Below are 18,986 nucleotides of genomic sequence, written 5' to 3' on the forward strand. Positions count from 1 at the left end.
GTGGCAATGGCTTTAGACTGAAAGAGGGGAGATTCAGACTAGATAGAAGGAAGAAATTCTTCCCTGTGAGGGTGGTGATGGCCTGGCCCAGGTTGCCCAGAGAAGTTTTCCCCTCCCTGGCCGTGTCCAAGGCCAGGTTGGACAGGGCTCGGAGCACCCTGGGCTGGTGGAAGGTGTCCCTGCCCACAGCCCGGGGGTTGGACCAGATGATCTGTAAGGTCCCTTCCAACCCAAACCAGTCTGTGATTCCATGATCCTATGACTTCTCTCTTGCTCTTATAAAACGTTGCAAGCAATATACTTCTAAATACAAGTCTTATCTGACAAGGGCTAGCTAGCAGAAAGGAGTCTAGCCTTAAAACGGTGACATTAAAAAGCAAACCAAACACATATGCACATCATCTCTTTGCTCCTAGCTGCTGTCTTCCAGCCAATTGTTTAGAACAAAGCACCAGATCTGAACCTCCCATGTGCCTGTTACTTGCACCAGACTTCTAGTTTTCATAGGGTGCATGCTCTGTTTCTCGTGTCAAAACTAGTGGTCATATTCCGTGCTCAGAGAAATCTCAAACACAAATTTTACCAATAGCAATATATTTCCAGAAAGGAAGATGACTTGCATAAATATTTTCCCTAAAAGATTTTACTGCCATCTCCATATTTCTAATCCTGAAAAGGTTCCTTTAAGGAATCGTTCCAGAAGCTGCATTTTAAGTGGTCCTTTTTTTCAGGGAATCAGGGCAGCTGAGCAGATCTGCTGTCATCTAAACAGAGATGGAGATTTAGCCTGCTGTCAAGCATGTAGGTCTTATCCTTCAAGCAAGGCAGATGCAATTTCAACCACCCATTGCAAATTCAACTCTACACAGTAGCCTGACACTGGAACAGCAAATCCTTTGAAAAAGATCTATTACCAAACCCTCAGGGTGCCGCTTCCCAGCCTCAGAGGCAGAGGTGAAACTGTACTGAGCTATTGGTCTGATGTACGTTTGGGAAATGGAAAGCTTCTGATACGAAAGAAACTAGTCTTTGGGAAAACCTAGAATCAGAGTTGAGCTTTCTGGCTTATGCCTCACTTTACGTAGAGCACTCGCCTGAAGAGTGACTTCATACCAGCTTCAGCATGATCGTGATTTCTCTGAAGGTTTCATTTTTAATGAAAAGTTGGAAGGCCTGACTTCTCCTCTACTGCTGTTATTAGATGATACTAGCAGTATCACCTACTGGTGTACTTCACCAACATGAAAAATTTCCTCTAAATTTATATCAAAATCATACCTTTTGCCTGCTATTTACTGTCTCTGCTCCTTATTATCCTTCTCTAATGGCACTGGAAACTCTCTCACCACCTTGATACTCTGTATTATTTAGGTCATGACTCCAGCTGTAACACTGTTCTCAGGATTCCTCTTTCTTCTTCGTTAGTAACTACCCCTAGCAGTCAGTGGTCAGCTGTGGTACAGGACAATATATATATATGCATATGTGTATATGTATATAAGGAGATATATATATATACTCACTCTGGCACTTCCCCAAAGCCTTCCAAGGGTTCAGCTTCAGCTGCATATATCTTTGCATACTCCCTTGCAGTATTTTGGACATAACATTCCTGTATTACAAACAGATACGCCGATAGACTATTACTCAAAACATTTAACAGATCATCCGTTTGAATATTTGCAAGACAGCTCTTCCCCACAATTCTTGCTTACAAAGGACAGGGGTGGCTTACCTGCAGTGCTAGTCTGTAGTTCTTCTGAACTAGATCATCCTTACTCTTGGTCCCATATGTGATAGCATTGTGCACTTTGAGAACACAGGGGTGGCCAGGACTGAACACTGGTACGAGGCCTTGCATCACTTTACTTCGGAAGGCTTTCCGGTGCATGCCTTCACCAAAGTGAAGCTCTTCTGTAGCTATTATTCCATGCAGGTTCCCACCAAAATAACTGTCACTGATGAAATCTTCTCTGAACATGAGCTGCATGAATTCAATTTCTTCCACACCTGAAACACAATGCCACTCTGTTCAGCACAACATCCTTCTGCAGTTACATGGAAAGGGGTGAACACAGGAGAACGAATGCATCTCTCCATGGAGTATTAAAGAAAATGCTCAGTGTAAACAGAATACATCGCCTCACTTGTGTTAATGTGGGGTTGGGACCCTACTCCTCTAGATGTAGCTTGCGTCTAAAGCCAGCATGGAGAAAGGTCGCAGTTCAGGATCATAAGGAGAGAATACAGAGTGCAACAAACAAAAAACAGAGCTAAAGATCACAAAAGCTGTTTTTAAAACTATTAGGGGAGTGGAAACTGAAGCTTCAAATGAATCTGAAGTAGTCAAACCGACTGAGAACTACATAGGCACTGATGGAATACAGAGATCCCACCAACTCTGCTTTTTTGGGGAGACAGAGACAGTAATCATGTGCAGCAGTGTATTTAGATATTAATTTAAAAGTAGAACACAGTTCTGTGCCCAGTACGGTCAGAGCATGTTCTTCTGAAGCTAGTCTGTCTTTTCAGAAAAGCCAGAAGCTGCTGGTACAACCAAAGCTTGTTTTAGCTTTCAGCTTGGAATCTTCTTAGTGAAAGATTCTGCCAACGTGTTTGTAGAGACACCCAGCTGAAAGAGGTCTCAGTCCTTATCCAATATCCAATACCATGACGGAAACATGCCTGTCCTAGTACCAACCACATTCACTACATCAGCTCCAGTGCTGCAGACTGGCACGTTCAAGTGTTCATTTCCTTCCACTCTGGCAAGCACCAGCTTTAAAACAGGCTCATTAGCAAAGGTAGAAGAAACTAACAAGATTTTTATTTCATAAATGATGTTGAGTAAGAACCACATTTCTATATATGATGATGTCAGTTTCAATCAAAAAGCAAATATATCAATGTTAGTGATCTTTATATGCAGGAGAAATTGGTACAATAACATCTCTCCTATCTCCCCACCTGTGGATTTTGAAGGTGCCAGTAGCATAAGAACGTGTGCCTAAGTTTGTTACAGCTGAAACCAAGCAGAATCATGGATTTCACCCTTTTAAATGATCACTGAAATACAACTGGAAAAAAATGTACGAGGAAAAAGAAGCAGTTAAGCACTGAGAGAATCTAAAAATTTCTAACTGCATTTCAAGTCTCTCTAATCACAATATTTCAAGGAACATCAGTGGAAAAGACAAATAGGAGAACAAAAGGTGTATACTATGCAGCAATGAAGTCCTTCCAGCTGCCCTTTGTAGTCATCTCTGGTTTAGCCTCTGTACACTACTCTCTCTCTTTGAAGCACAGAGGAAACGGTGCACATAGGAAGCTAGAATTAGAAGGCTCCTTAACTCCCCGTAAAATTTCCTGTTGATCAGAAGTTACACAGTGCTGTTAAAATGAAGACAGGACTTCTTATGTAACAAGGAACTAAATGTTTAATTTTATTCTTCTGGAAAAAGACAGAAAAATCAATTAGCCGAATGAAGTACTTCATTAGTACAGTGTGTTTAGAAATGATAAACCAATTTGCAATGCACTGTCTATCTTTAGCTGCAGCACAGCAAGACATAAGCTGAGTGTGATCAAACACAAGTTAACATATGGGGAAAGCATTCCAAATCTTCATGCCCATCTTTCTCTTGGAGTAAAGTTACATAGCAGGTGACTTGCAAAGACCATGTGTTCAAACACCACCGGCAAGTTTTTCTGCCAGCAGAGCTTTCGGTACTCTGTGTGTGTCTGTGTCTGTACGATGCGATGCGATGCTATTTCACTGTTTACTGTATGTGAAGTGCTAGTTCATCAAGCTAACGAGAAGTTACACAGTCAAGTTCCAGTCAGTAGCTCGTCACAGCGGCTACTCCATCACCCTGCACAAACCATTCTGAGGGTATTCTACCTAGAAAACTCCCAAGAACTAAAACAAATTTTATCTTTGATGGTACAGCAAAGGTGAGTGCAAAAAGGCATAAACAGTTAGCAAAAACAAATACTGATTCAATGGCTGCAGGCGATTCCCATAGTTTCTCACAGCCTAGGTGTCACAATGTCTCGGTCTAGTTATACTTTTCCATCCCTTGTTCTATTTGGAAATCAGAAGGAACAAAGATTTGAGCACACGATCAAGCAAATGTGTGCACTTACCTTCACAATTCTGAAAACTTGAGAGATGTTCCAATACTACAGGGAAACAAAGAAAGAGATTTTACAGTTAGAAAAAAGAATGGAAACTGCCATTGTCACTATTATTAATGAAAATTATAAACTGGGATTTACCTTCAGAAGTCAGATTAAACTCAGCAGTCACTTTTCCATACACATTATTCAAGCAGCAATAATACATTCCCTGGTCTTTGTTACTGGCTTTAGCTATTGCCAAAGATACGGGAGAGTCATCCTGAGCACTGAAACAGAATATTTTAATTTTCCACATTAATACTTTAAAAAAAAAAAAATCTTTCTTGATTATTCCATATATCTCTCCTCCTGTCCCTGGAATTTCTATCCTTCACTGCAAAGACTGCACTTCAAAGACTGATTCAAATATGATGCAAGTAGACAAAACATTTTATTCCACCCTACTTAGAGGCATTCAGCTTACTGTGTGTTTCACAATAGATGACCCTACTACATTCTGAGAGAAAAATACCTCAATCAAATCCAGAAATAATTCAAACACACCAAAAGGCATTCTAATACTCCTATCAATGTCATGGCCAAATACATAAAGTATGAACACAGAAAAGCCCAAAATGTTGTATGTTGTTCCTCAACACTGGCTCCTCACTTAGCTTTCTCTGTTCCTCTGCGTCAAGCTCGGTATTTGCCCTCTGATGTCTCTGCGTGTCATTTCACAAACGGATCAAAGGCAGATGTTACTAACGGGGGTGCAATGACATGTGACTGCACTTACAGTACTTGCAGACCCAAACTGCCTCTGGCAGCAATAAAACCACACTGAAACAGTGCCGTGCCTGAGTGAAAAGTCCTCTTAGGCCACGACGGTTTTCACATGTCCCACGGCGGATGTCCATGGCAGCATTTATCAGCAAAGCGGACAACCTGCGCAGGGATTGCAGAGACCTGGCTACTGCGCTTTAAAGCTTTTGTGAAGTCAGTTAGTGAAGGTGGGTACAGTTTTGTTGGCAACATGAAGTTTCATGATATTTTGGCGCACTGGAGAACGTATTTATCCAACAATAGTTTTTAAAGTAAATTACTTAGCATATATTTTTAATACACATACGAATAGCAATGTGTATTTTTCCATACATGTTTGTTTCCATGTGTTGGCAGGTAATAAAAATTTAAAGATTAGTTGCCTAATTTCCTGTAAAAGCCCCCTATTGAAAGTAAAAGTAAAGAGGTACCAAACAGTCCAGATTATAGATTTCTGTAGTGATGTATATTTCGAAAAGAAGAAACAGTGCTTGGGTACACACAAAACAAATAGATTCTGACTGTGATAGAAGGGAGATTTCCACTCAACTCTGCTGAACATTTTTGAAGTAAAAACCGTAAATAGGAATCCTTCTTACTCTAAATCTGTTATATTTTTCACTTTCGCTCCAACATTTTTAAATATATTTATCCTGTGAAGTTAAAATTCAAGTATTTTATGCTATCAAGTATTTTGCTTGTTATGACTGTAAAAACAGATAAATTTGGTATTTCTCCACTGTTTATCTGTTAAAACACTACAAAATTGTTTAGCAGATGACATGTACTAATATTACAATAGATACTGTAATACAGTAATAAAAATCAGTATAGTTAAAACAAGAATCAGAATGACATGGGAAGTTTAACCAATTCATGTAACTTTTTCTCTCCCCTTGAAAGAACATCTTAGAAGATGTCTTCCTACAAAACTTCCTCATTTTCACATAATTTTGCATTCTGATGGAGACATCTTTTCTTTTTCTTGCTTTGGGTAATGTTCATTTTGTATTTTTGAAACTTTATAAACAGATTTTAAGAGTTATGTGATAAGAACGTCATTACTTCTACGGAACAAAATAATTTGTTTCATAAAAAAGGAGTTTTAAGAAAAGCTGGCCTTCCTGCTGAAGGCCTTAAGAAGCTTTTACTTCCATCCTTCTCGATGCACTGCCTCTAGTCACTCAGGGTCAGGTTAATGGGCTGAGTTGAGGGGAGAGATCATTCTTCCTTAAATACAACTCCTATTGTTTAATCCAATTGGCTTGAAGTTCCATTCGATACTGAATAAGAAGTTCAAAGGGGAATCACAGACTCACAGAGTGGTTTGGGTTGGAAGGGACCTTATAAATCATCTGGTTCCAACCCCCCTGCCATGGGCAGGGACCCCTTCCACCAGCCCAGGGTGCTCAGAGCCCCGTCCAGCCTGGCCTTGAACCCTGCCAGGGAGGGGGCAGCCACAGCTTCTCTGGGCAGCCGGGGCCAGGGCCTCACCACCCTCATCGTAAAATATTTCTTCCTTACATCCAGTCTAAACCTGCCCTCTTTCATCTTAAAACCATTGTTGCCCCTTGCCCTGTCACTACAGGCCCTGGTAAAAAGCCTCACTCCATCTTTCTCATAAGCCCCGTTTAAGCATTGGAAAGCTGCTCTGAGGTCTCCCCACAGCCTTCTCCTCCCCAGGCTGAACAGCCCCAGCTCTCCCTGCCTTTCCTCCCAGCAGAGGGTTCCAGCCCTCGGATCACTGCTGGGGCCTCCTCTGGCCCCGCTCCCACAGCTCCAGCTCTGTCCTGTGCTGAGGGCTCCAGAGCTGGACGCAGGACTCCTGGGGGGTGTCACCAGAGCAGAGCAGAGGGGCAGAACCCCCTCCCTCACCCTGTGCCCACGCTGCTGGGGATGCAGCCAAGTGGACACTGGCTTTCTGGGCTGCCAGCACACAGTGTCAGCTCTAGTCCAATTTTTTGTCCACCAGTACCCCAAGCCCTGCTCTGCCAGGCTGCTCTCAACCCATTCATCCCCCAGTCTGCATTGCTACTGCAGAATAATCACGTCAAGTTCTACATCACATGTGAGTTGCTCCAGCAATTCACTTGCACCGCACAGGCACAGAGAGCCTCCCATGCATTAACCAAGCGCGTTCATGTTGCTTGGCTGGGTGCTGAGGTGCAAACTTCATTTGATTTTTTACGATACTTGAACGTTGGATGACACTGGTTATGAACAGGCTGAGAGGAATTACTGGTGATGAAATGCAAACTATGACCTATCAACGCACTGTGTGAACATATGCTTAATTACCCCGTTTAAACTTCTTTTTTGCACCTATCATACTAATCCTCTTAACAGGTACAAGAGTGAATCACTGTCATATTTTCCCAAAAGCTATTCAGAAACTACCAGTCCTTCAGAAACATTCACTCACCTTCTCTGCAGTCGAGCTAGTAACTTGGAATCTTTAGTCCACGTAATGGTGGAGTCACCATGAATGTCACCGAATTGACAGCACAGTTTAATATTTCCAGAGCAGTCAGGGAACAACTCTGCTTGGATTTTCTTCAGCAGTTTGGGAGCTTGAAACAGAAGAGCCACAGTTTAGGATTAGAAGATGACGACACTGTTTTGGCATTTGAAAGGAATCCCAGAATGATTTGCAGATGTCAAGAATATGAATCTGACAACACTGGTAAATAATCATGATTTCTTCTGATGCAGAAACCAGGGCTTTGTTTGAAATACGGAGGTTTTAAAAGACTGCTTCAGTGCCCCACACAGTCAACGGAACTGTTTTCAATGCAAAGACATTTTGAATGTATGGAACAGAACCCAAGGGAAGTTCTAGCCTGAAAAGGCATCAGCATAAAATAATTTCTTAATCAAAACACATTCTCTCTGACTAAAGGACCAGCTGGTTTTATCATTAAAAAAAGACACCACAAAGTAAAGCATACTATATGGCTACATAATGAGGATTCATATGAACTGAACACTTGTAACTAGTAGTTTTTTTTTAACTGATCACAGCCTTTGAGAAAAAAGTCCCAGGAGATGCTCAGTCTCCAAGGTGTTCTTGGAACATGCCCGACGCACACTGCCACGATGAGGCTCTTTGCAAGATGCAGTGACGGCACCATTTCCTTTAACACACAGCTGGAGGGAAGAACCCCCACTTAGTTGTTAGATATTTGCATTTGGTAATGTCAGTGGCCTTTGCTTCGCTCTGCAGTTTCAAAGGATTAATTTCATGCCTCTAAAGAAAGTCCCTACCTTTCCAGCCATAGGGCACAGTTCTTTCGCTAAACATGGACCATCATGCTGAACAAATCCAAGAATCACTCAGGTCACAGGAAGAGAGCACTCTGCCCAGTCTGGGGAATGTACTGATAACCTGGCTTTCTGCTAAGAATTGTTTTCTGGCTCCCAGAACGCTTCAGTGTCTTCTGCCTGTGGGCATGGCACGAGCGGGAGGAAAGAGGGTACTTGGAAAGAAAGGAAATCAGCATATACTTAGGGAAAGGTTTTGGGATCATGACACATGCCTGCATTCAAGTGAGACATCTCTGCTAGATGTAAGGGATGCAAAATGCAAGATGTTCTGTTTCCTACTGTGTTAATTCTGAGCTACTCCACTGTGAATGAGCTGGCATGACACATCTCCCTCGGGGATCCCATTCCAGGAGTCTAACTTTCCCCATCTAATGCCGAAGGAATGCTGGATCCAACCAGAAGGGATGGGCACCTGGAATTCACTGCTATGTTTAACTTGTAGTCACTTAAGTCCTTAGGCCTAAGAATCTTGCTGAAGCAGCGCTAAAATGACGCAGACAGTACGCAGACAGTTAATGACAGAACTGTAAATAGAACAGGTCCAGATTCCCTGCCCTAACCGCAAAGTCGGTCCTTCTGCAGCTGAAAATAATACAGAAGAGAACACTGAGTATATACCAGACTAACCATACCAACCTTCCCATAATGCTGGGCAAACTTCAACACAATTCTCTAAAGCACAAACACACACTCATTTCAGTCTAGACTGAAGCAGGTTAAGAAAATTCAAACTTATCTGATGCAAGCTTGAATGTTTAAAACATTTTTCAAGTATAGCCTCAGGTACATGGAAAAAGATCAGGCATTTCCCAGTAACTGCAGTTTGCTTGTTCTGCTTTGAAGGAATGTGTCTCTCCTCCTACAGATTTGGTTCTCTGGCAAAGGACCCATCTTCGAACACAGAAAAGTTTGGGGGGTTTTCAAATGTGATTGGAAAAGTAGAACTCTCACCAGATCGCACTGTAGTTAGAACCTCTGAAGAGCTTCATAGTTGTGTAGCTTACCATTAGTCACTGTTCAGCCTTGCTCTGATCTATGACTTTTTTTTTTTTTTTTTTTTTTACAATGTGAACATGAAATGCAATGTCAAAAGGTAAAAACCAGGACCTTGGTCCTTGCAAAGTATCCACAGAAACCACAAAGACCTCATCCATCTAGCTGCTACACTAGCGCTACTCCTGTTTGCATTTTGTTTTACCTGTTAGCAACCTCCTAGAGACTCTGACAAGCAACCTGAATCTCATTTCTATTGTATGTTTTCTGCGTCAGTTTGATATTGCTAATTTCATCAGCATCATTGATGACCAACAGTGGTGAAAAGGAATGCAGAACCAGCCATCAGGCATTAGACAGGACTGCACAACATTATGTTTGTCAGTGGCACCCTACTAATAACAATAATACTTTGCTAGTAATAAAACCATTTGGTAACCAAGAGAGGGTAATTGCATTTGGGAGCCACAGTGTAGGACCATAACTGGGAACACAGCCCTGTGGGAACATAACATGCAAGTACTGGGCTTGCAGCTGCTATATTGTGTCTAGTTATGTGGCACCAGTATGCTACCAATCTCTGAAAAGTTACTCGAAGAGACAAATGAAGAAGCCACTACTTCAAACAGGTTAAAACATTCATATATTTAATACATTTGCCAGCTCGGAAGAGGATGTTAGGGAGGGCTCAGCTCTGTGGCACGGGGACAGCACTAGTTACTAAGTTCACACAAGTGGAATTCAAAATCAGCGAGGGCAGGACACCTTTAGCTGATATGATTTAGACTAAAGGAAGCTTGCGGTGTGTTTAAACAAATTTGAATTTCATACTGTACCCAGAATGATGGCAAGGGACAGAAATGACAATCAGTTTTCTCTTACCTTTGCTATCCTTTTTCAAAATTAGTTTCCTTTGCTCTTTTCTATCTTCTTTATGAATCATGCCTGCCTCACTCTTCACAGACTTTTTAACACAGCTAGGATCCTTGCTGCCATTTCCTCTCTCCTCCAGTCGGGGTTTTTTTGACAGTGTTGCTGGTGGTAATTTCTTCTTAGCTCCAGCAGCTAAATGCCCACTCTTTGCTGGGTCTTGTTTACACCTGATGGGCTCGTGCTCAGCAACAGCCGGCGATGTCTGGTAGGATTTTGACGCTTCTTGATTTCTTAGCCCTTCCGCATTGACTGGGAATGGATCACATGTGGTTAACACCAGGGAGAATAGCTGAGTTCTGCTGTAGGGTGGTTGCTCTTGAAAATACTGGTTGTTGCCTGAATCATCTAGTGGCAAATTAACCAAACCACTTGCTACACTCTCCGATGTCATGACTTCTTCATCTTTATCATACTCAGTAGACTTAATTGAATTATCAACCTCAGTTAGCTTGCTGGAAGAGATCAAGTCAGGACAGGACTGCTTAGTGCTAATATTCCTAATTTGTCTCTGAGTCTTGGAGCTAATTAAAGCATGCAAAGGAGACTTCGTTTCAGCTTCATCAGGGTTATATTCCATAGCTCTTTGAACCCCTTGTTTATTTTCACACAAGACTGCTTCCTTCTTGTCTTCTTCAGGTACCCTACGGAACCGAACTTGCAATGCTTTGCAGGAAGTTTCCAGTGTACTCATATTTTCATCTACTTTGACTGCAGTTTGTGTGGATTTAGTTTTTACATGACTTGCTGTGCCAGGACACCCCACTGAGGATGTACTGGTAAGAAGGCCCTCTGGCTGGCTTACAGATGCGAAGAATGGTAATGTTTCTTTTGCAGTCAGTTCCTGGATACCTAAACGACTACTGGTATCTCTATAATCCTCATTTGCTATGTTGTGGTGCTCATTTTGAGCCTTTCTAGGCAGTGGGGTACTTACAGATGTTACACTTTCAGGTGCATAGGTGTGATTTTTTGAAGAATCTGTTTTTAACTCTTCATGAGACTTGAAGGTGCTGTCAACAGAAAGTACATGTTGTTCTGATGTATTACGAGGGGAAACTGCAGTCTGACTCTCCGAAACATGACTAACTCCTGAGTCACAGGAAGTTTCAGCCCTTTGTTCATTCAGCCAACCTATGCAAATCTCTCTCTGTTCTTCTCCTGTTTTACGTGGTTTGTACCTGGGTGCTTCTACACAAAAACCTCTTAAAAACGGATCCTCAGCAGAGGGAGTTAATGCCACTTCTTGTTTTTCTATTTCTGTCAGTTGGTCTATATTTTGTGGTAGATTCTTACGTGTTACGGTTTCAGAAGTCTTTATCAAATTAGGCAATCGCATTAGGGAACTATATTTCTGTGCATTAGAAACAACTCGAAAATCTTGACAGTCATTACTTTTGGAAATACGGTAACTGTCAGAATTAGTGTCATTTTGTGCATTCAAGTCCAAGTGATTCCCTTTTTCTTGTAAATTCCTGTCATAACTTTTGTGTATGGTGTTAACAGAAGAGTGTTCTCCATGTGTAAACTGACTGGTATTTTCACTGGGGAAAACGTCTTTCTCTTCAAGCAAATAAGCCAGTTCTTTTCTTGCTGGGTAACAGTCTCTAAAATGACACCCTTTACCAGCTACAGACTCCTTTATCAAGGATATGTTGAGCTCACTATGAAGTAATTGTCCAGTGGTCCCATGTGACTTATCTGACATGTAAGCTGGGTTTTCTTTGTCACACGCTAAATAACTACTCTGAGCATTTTCTAATCTTTGAGGAGAATCTGCATCACACATTTGGGAAGCATTGTTAATGGCAAGCTTTCCTTCCCAAGCAACAGTCATTTGAGTGGATCCACTACTGTCAGTTAACGTTTGATTTGGCTTCTGCTCCAAGCGCTCCCCTGTATTTAAGATGATACTATTTGCTGAAACACAAATGGATGGTGTTTCCGTCTTATTTCCAGTGCTAGAATCTAGACATATACCATCTGTTTCTCCCACTTGTGCAAGACAAATGTTTCCTATGGATGCACTGTTACATGCTTCATCTGTTTTAAGTAGGATATTAGAAACATTGCAGTCTTTCACTGTTCTTTGTCTGCTAGCTGGCTGTGTAACAGGTTCCTGCTCTTCTATCACATTTATTGGCAAAGGCTGATCAGAACAGGTCTCTTGTACAAAGTTCAGTTCTGTGACTTTGGTATCTGTCTGCCTAATTTCTAAACTTGTGATCCCTCGGTTGTCAAATGGGATTTGATAGTCTGAGTCATCTTCACGAAGAAGTTTCCACAGCTTGTCATGCACTGCAGATATATCAGCATCTCCTTTGCACCCAGGTTCTCCAGATTCCAGGACTGACTTAGGATTAGCTTCAAACAGAGATTCATCACATGACAGACTGCAGAGAATATCTGTGTCCTTGCTATCGTGCAAGTCAAAACTATACCTTTGCTCTCCCTCCTTTGGCTCATCACATAGCTTTGCAGAAGAGAGAACAGCACATAAACGTTCTTGTTTATCAGGAACAGAGTCCATATCCCACACAGAAAAAGGTGAAACATCATTCTTTGATTTGTTGCCATTACTAATTATATTAATTCCTTGCTCACAGAAGACTTGTTGGTGACAACTTTCTCTCTTATCACAAGGAGCATGGTGTTGAGAACAGGTCTGTAAATTTGCATCTTTTGCTTCTAATGTCTTCTCAGGACAGAGCATTTCTGAAGCTGGATGGATGGTTCCCGCACTCTCACAAGTCATGAAGATGCTTTCCTTTTCTATTTCAGGCTCCATATACATTCGCTCACAATTCCGGGTCAAGATTTTAAGATCAGCACCTTGATTCTACAAAGTAGGGGAAAAAAAAAAAAGAAGGAAAAAAAGAGAAAATTAATTAAAAATTAGAATTGCTGCTTGACGCAGGCCTAAACTAGAGTCCTGGCTTGAAATGTACCAAGTTGGGGGGTTTGTTAATTTTTTTTTTTTCTTCAGTATTTGTCAACAGTCAAGTTTCTGACTCGTAAATATCAACCTAAGGGACTGAAATCAAACTCCTGGGTCTTAACGGCTTTGAACCTTGGTGAATTCCAGATCTGGATCCAAATGCTAAGAAATACAAAATTTAATCAAGATGAAGATCAGTGACTGATATAGTCCAGGTAGATAAAAACAAATAAAATAAAATAAACCAAACTAAACTAAAATAAAACAGACATATCTACGCCTTTTTCTAACAGTCGGAGTGTCCCATCATACCAATGTAATTATTACATAATGCAAACTGATGAGTTTCTGAACTACCAAGACTAGGTTTTTGGGAGCTTGCCTTCCCCTTTGCTTCCATCATGGGCATTGTTATCTCAAGTTTCACATAGATGCTTTCATAATATGTATCAGTCCTGAAAAGTTTCAGACAATGCACTCCATGTCTGCTGTGCTATGTTCCTCAGAACAAGACTCCTACCAAGAAAGTTAACGTCTCTGCCTCAGTTTTAAGCCGTATTCAAAATTTGTCTTTGGCCATCTCTGATCCCTTGAGGTGACAAGTCCCTCTTCAAAAGGGAGTGCCACAGGTCATCCCAGATCTTGCCTCTGACCAGGTGGTAATGAATTGCTCAATATAAGGCGTGTTCAGCCCTCCTCTAGCAATGAGACATGCTTTGCAACCTTAGGGGGGCTGCTGGGAAAATTGGGGCAGGAAACAAAGACCCTTCTTCCTCCTGCATTTCCTTTATTCTTCTGTACCAAAATACTCCAACTTGTCACTTTATGTAGAAACAATCCATTCCTCAATTAAACTAAGCCAAATTGAACTTAATTTATGCAAGGAGTGCAGGCCTTATTACAGACAACAGCTGGCTGATGTGTGGGCTTGCATGGGATGAAGACAGTGCTGCCATCTGCCTGGCATACAAGATCTGTTAAACTGTTCACCATTTCCCTCAGAACTGAGCTCACACTCTCAAATTCTTGTTCCAGAGTCCCTGCCAAGCTTTTGTTCTCCAAGATTTTCTCTAGTCCTCTTCAGCACTAAATGGATTCCATGGAGGTGCTAAGCATCTTCCACCCATAGCAAATCATAGACGGAAACGTCTACAAGTTTTTACTAGACAAAAATACATTGTTTCCCAAACAAACTACGGTTTATGCTTTTGGTACCATTCATTTGTCAGAACAATCTGTAAAAGTAAGGAGAAATCTAGCGGTCAGCCTTTGAAAAAATAGCCATTATCAGGATGTAACAACACAGACCTCATGACTTACTTTGTACATTTGACCATGTATCTTTCTAGTGATTTTTCTGAAGCTTTGCACCCACTCCCAGCAGAAATGAGGAAATGCTAAAAAACATCAGAATATAAAAAACACCAGTATTTGTAGACATTTTTCATCTTTTAACTTTTATCCAGCCACAAACTCAACTTCACAACTGTTTTGAGTTTGTTTTTTTCCTCCTGAGTCCCAGTTCCACCCACAAGACCCATCCTGGCAGGAACAGCTAAACGAAAAGCAAATAAGGGCCATAGGGAGGAAGCGAACTCTTCCATCACCTCTGAGTTAGGGAAGGAAATAGGGCAGAACATGGAGAAAAGAAAAAGAAACTTAAAAGGATTCTACTGCTTCAAGACAATCTGATATCAGGAACATTTTCATCTGACAGTCTCTCTGCAGATCTAGAAGACACGCATGACCAAACTGATGACCTACAGACCTGCAAAACATTTCACAGGTGAAGTGAGCTTCCCCCAGGATGGGACCCAGTGCACCCACTGGGACCCAGTGCATCCTGCAGCCACATTCCAGTCCCATTTCAAGACAAGGTCCAGGCTCTGGCTGGTCCCTTTTCCACCCCGGTTTCCATTCACAGAAGGAAGCCAGAGGAGCTTTTGCATCTCAACAGGTGACCCACACACACCTCATATACAGACAGATCCAAAATATTATGAATCTGAGCAGGAAATAAAATGAAATTTGATTTGGAAAAAAGCAAAGTAATGCACTCTGGAATGTAATACACATATGCCAAGGGGAAAGATATCAGGGGTAAACTACACTGCTGACCAAGATATAGATAATAGAGGGAAAGAATTAAATATGACAAGTAATAAGGCCAATTGAGGTTGTGGTATGATAGAGGAGCAGAGCTACAATTTCCTCTCTTGACGTCCCACATGTCACAATAACGGTCAGAGACCTAATAAAAGAATAAATGGTATAATTTTGGACAACATATTTTGATAGAGCAAAGCTTAAACAGAAACACCAGTACAAATGCTCTGATTTGGAATTAAGACAAAATTTTAAAAATACACTTCTGCTCTGCAGAAACTATGTTGTTAGCTAGAGTCAATAGTGATACTGGGACTATCTTTACTTATCAGTATTTCTTGATAACAAAACTGACAGGCACATCATAATTATCTCCTAAATAATTATATAAAGCTGGGATCTTCAGGATATGACAAAACAGTAAAGAAAGCCAAATACATTAGGTTTTGATAAAACAAAGAACAGAAAGGCAGCTAAATCACCTTACTGTTGTGTGTGATAAAAAGGTATGAGTAAAGTTGGTGTTAAAATGACCCTTTTCCACGTGACTTTTTTAAAAGGCACCTCCAAGCACCACAAGAATCTTCACGGTATAATCTCAGTTAGCTGCTGTTCTCTGCTCCCTTTGCCATACCTGAGAAATGGACTATCTTCACCCAATGTGACAAAACCTGTTTCTGGACTGAGTGACAAATTGTCACATTCACCTGAAAATAAACTCAGTAGGCATCAGATAAGGCTATTCTGGTTCTCTTTTTCCCTACAAAATGTAGGGATAATTTATACATCAGTCTCTCACCTGATCAGTTGAACCATTTCTGTTAATGAAAGCAAGAAGTTAATCTCTGAAATGAGACGATTAATTTTACCTCATGGTTTCTCGCTGGTTTTTAAGAGGAAATAGTCTAGCAAGGTCTCCACCATAAATAAAGTCTCCGTGTTACATTTATATCCCTCTGTTTGCACAAATGGACTGTAACAAACCGCCCCTAGAGTACAGACAATAAGTATATCACTGCCACTGGATCAGAGCTCCCTCAAATCAACCACATTTGGAACTGGTTTTGGTTTACACTGTTCTCCAGCAGTAGTTTAGTGGCTCTTTCTATTTCCCCATTTCATGCAATGCCACTCAAATTCCTCTTTCCTAAAATAACACTGCTTTAAATGGCACATCTGTCTTGGATTAGCTAAAATAACTCAATATCTGTAGTTATTCTGACTGCTTTAGACAGGTGAAACCAAAGACATGAGCTATACTTTATCCTGCAGATGCTCACTGACAGGCACATCCTGCTAGCATCCTATTCCTGCTGAAGAGGCAGAAAAAGAGGACGTTAAATAAGAGCTACAGAATTTCCAAGGACAGAAGGAAAGTTCTCTGCCTTTGACAACAGCCGAGAGCAATAGGCTGACCATGCATAGCAGTCATGGGTCCATGATCTGAAGTGGTAAGAATTTTCCAACGGATTGGGGTTTTTTTGTGTCTCCCACAAAAAGTGCAGCCAACTATAACACAGGTGACAAAACGGGATGTTACTAGCCAGCCCTCGGGCAGATCATATCGAACAAGCAGGGCTGGTATCACAGCCTGCATGAGCTCTAGTTACCCAGACTAGGACTCCTCTGCTCTGACGCAGAGCTCCTGCCCCTTTGCACATTGCTTGGGCTCAGACCGTGCCCTCCGAACGTTCAGCTCTCATCTCGGCCAGACTCAGAGCAAAAGCCTGAGACAAGACCACTGTTTCAAGTGAACGTACCAACCACCCCAGCCTATTAGCAAGCATGAGGTGTAGCCTCCCGAACTCTCCTGTTGGATCTGTGGCACATAGTATGAGTATAATATTCAGAAACAAAGCATGCTAACCACTTGATGGAGCGTTATTCTGCATCTAAGGACTACTGAAGTATTTTATAGAGTGCAAAACTTTTCAATGAAGCAAAAAACTTTGAGAAATAAGAGACCTAATCTCTGCTCAGATTCAAAGTTGGCAGAGATTTGGATCCCAGCTTCCTCTGTCATAGGAAACAGATTTAGGCAAACTGTTTTTTCAAAATTCCAGCAAAAGAACTGTGAATGGTGGCAAGTTGCACCAAGAGAGAGCAAGAATACATGTCTCATTAAAAATTATAACTGAGTAGGTTTTGAGCTCAGATAACCAGAAAACCTTCATTTTTTCCAGCAACTATTCACTTAAATGAGACAAGAGGCACAGATGTATTTTTAAAACATTTGAATGAAAAATTAAACAACCGTAAGCTGATTGAAAATGATGTGTTGGGCATGCACAGTAATTCTTACTCATTACTGTTGGAACAGAAGTCCTCACCCATTTCGTATTCAGAGCCAGCCACTAAACCAGTTCCCATCCAACAGTTGTTTATTGGCCTATGTGAAACCTTTTGCTGGGTTTCAGTCTAACTCCTCACGGGCAGAGTCAACCCGTCGTAATGTTCTGACACCCTTTCAGTTTCCTTTCGCTCTTCCCTTGCTGTGTAACCCAGCTCCTTCCTCCGCTCTCACCTTTCCACCCTTTTCCCACATCTTTCTGCATGTTGCTCCCAGCACACACCCTCTCCTTCACGGCAGCATTGGAGTGCAGCGCACGTGACTAGCACCTGCATTTCTGTACTAACTGCCATGCTCTAAACTTGAGAGCGCCGCAGCAATAAAACACTCCAAATCACAGTTCTCCATTACACATGGCAGCTTCTAGGACATCACACACAACAGCAGCGAGTTACCATCTTAACACATTGACAGGGCCAGTGGCCCAACACATGAACAGCTTCACTGGCCTATGCAGTCCTTGCAATTCCGGCTACCCTGGAATCTATCACAGCCAGAGGTATGACGTGCTAGCCAAAACACTTTTTGAGCACAACCAGATTACCCAGCTACTTGGAAGCTCCACGTCAGTTCTGCTTCTCTCCTTTTTGTACAATAACATTTAAAATTATCTAGAAATGACGTAAATTTACATCAGGAAGGTCAAACCAAATATCTCACAAATATTATGAGAACAGGCTGTTCTGACTTGAGCAAAACCAAAATAATGGCAGGATAAACAGTAGATCTGATCAGCAGAAAAAAAAAATGCTCTAGAAATATACAAACACTACATGTCATTCTTCCCGGGCTACGAGCGTAAACATTAAGTATTTAGCCTATGCCCTGGAATCCCTCCAAACCCGCCAGTCCCAGCAGGACTTCACCAGCACCACTGGCATTCAGTAGGCCATAGCCATGGGCTCTGTAATTCAGGAGTGACACCAGCACCTTGTGCCGAGTGTGCTGGCTGAACACTAAACAGAGATCAGCTTTTGAATGACACACTGCAAACCTGAAGCCTCCCGGCTCTCTGTACAGTATGTACTATTGTACAGCTGGCACAGTTGGCTTTCAGGACCTATTATTAATTAAGCTGCTTTGAAGCATTAAATAAACAAAGAATTTCACCTGGGGCTAGACCACGAGGTCATCAGAGCAGTCAGGAGCCTCCCATCTTCACCATCTAACAGAAGGAGAAGTCACCCAGAACAGCAGCTGCTGCACAAGCCAGACTGCAAATGTTGCTCCAGTTAGCGGCAACTTGGCACTGAGAGGAAGTGTAAATCCTTGGGTAATTAGTGCTGGGGTTCTGTGGCTGCTGTGTACCTCTCAGCAGACCTGAATCACCACATGCAGAAGGAAAATACAACGCTCTTCAAAAATGGTCAGCTGTGATTTTTGCTACGAGTCCCTCACCCTGCT

General features: G+C 41.8%; 1 protein-coding gene across 5 annotated transcripts in view; it reads right to left on the reverse strand.

The window, feature by feature from the left end:
• Positions 1 to 18,986, reverse strand: part of LOC104328500 (alpha-protein kinase 2) — a 67,647-nt gene that overhangs the window by 33,854 nt on the left and 14,807 nt on the right. For all 5 annotated transcript variants that reach the window (XR_012761950.1, XM_075411603.1, XM_075411604.1 and 2 more), the window contains 6 exons: positions 10,141 to 13,027; positions 7,364 to 7,511; positions 4,279 to 4,406; positions 4,147 to 4,182; positions 1,736 to 2,010; positions 1,524 to 1,612 (listed from right to left, as the gene is read on the reverse strand). Coding sequence is in view for 4 of the 5 variants with exons in the window: in XM_075411603.1 (XP_075267718.1) it covers positions 1,524 to 1,612; positions 1,736 to 2,010; positions 4,147 to 4,182; positions 4,279 to 4,406; positions 7,364 to 7,511; positions 10,141 to 13,027 (3,563 nt within the window). In the remaining variant the exon portion in view is untranslated. The remainder of the gene's footprint in view (positions 1 to 1,523; positions 1,613 to 1,735; positions 2,011 to 4,146; positions 4,183 to 4,278; positions 4,407 to 7,363; positions 7,512 to 10,140; positions 13,028 to 18,986) is intronic.

Source organism: Opisthocomus hoazin, chromosome Z, assembly GCF_030867145.1.
Source record: "Opisthocomus hoazin isolate bOpiHoa1 chromosome Z, bOpiHoa1.hap1, whole genome shotgun sequence".
Classification (NCBI taxonomy): Eukaryota; Metazoa; Chordata; class Aves; order Opisthocomiformes; family Opisthocomidae; genus Opisthocomus; species Opisthocomus hoazin.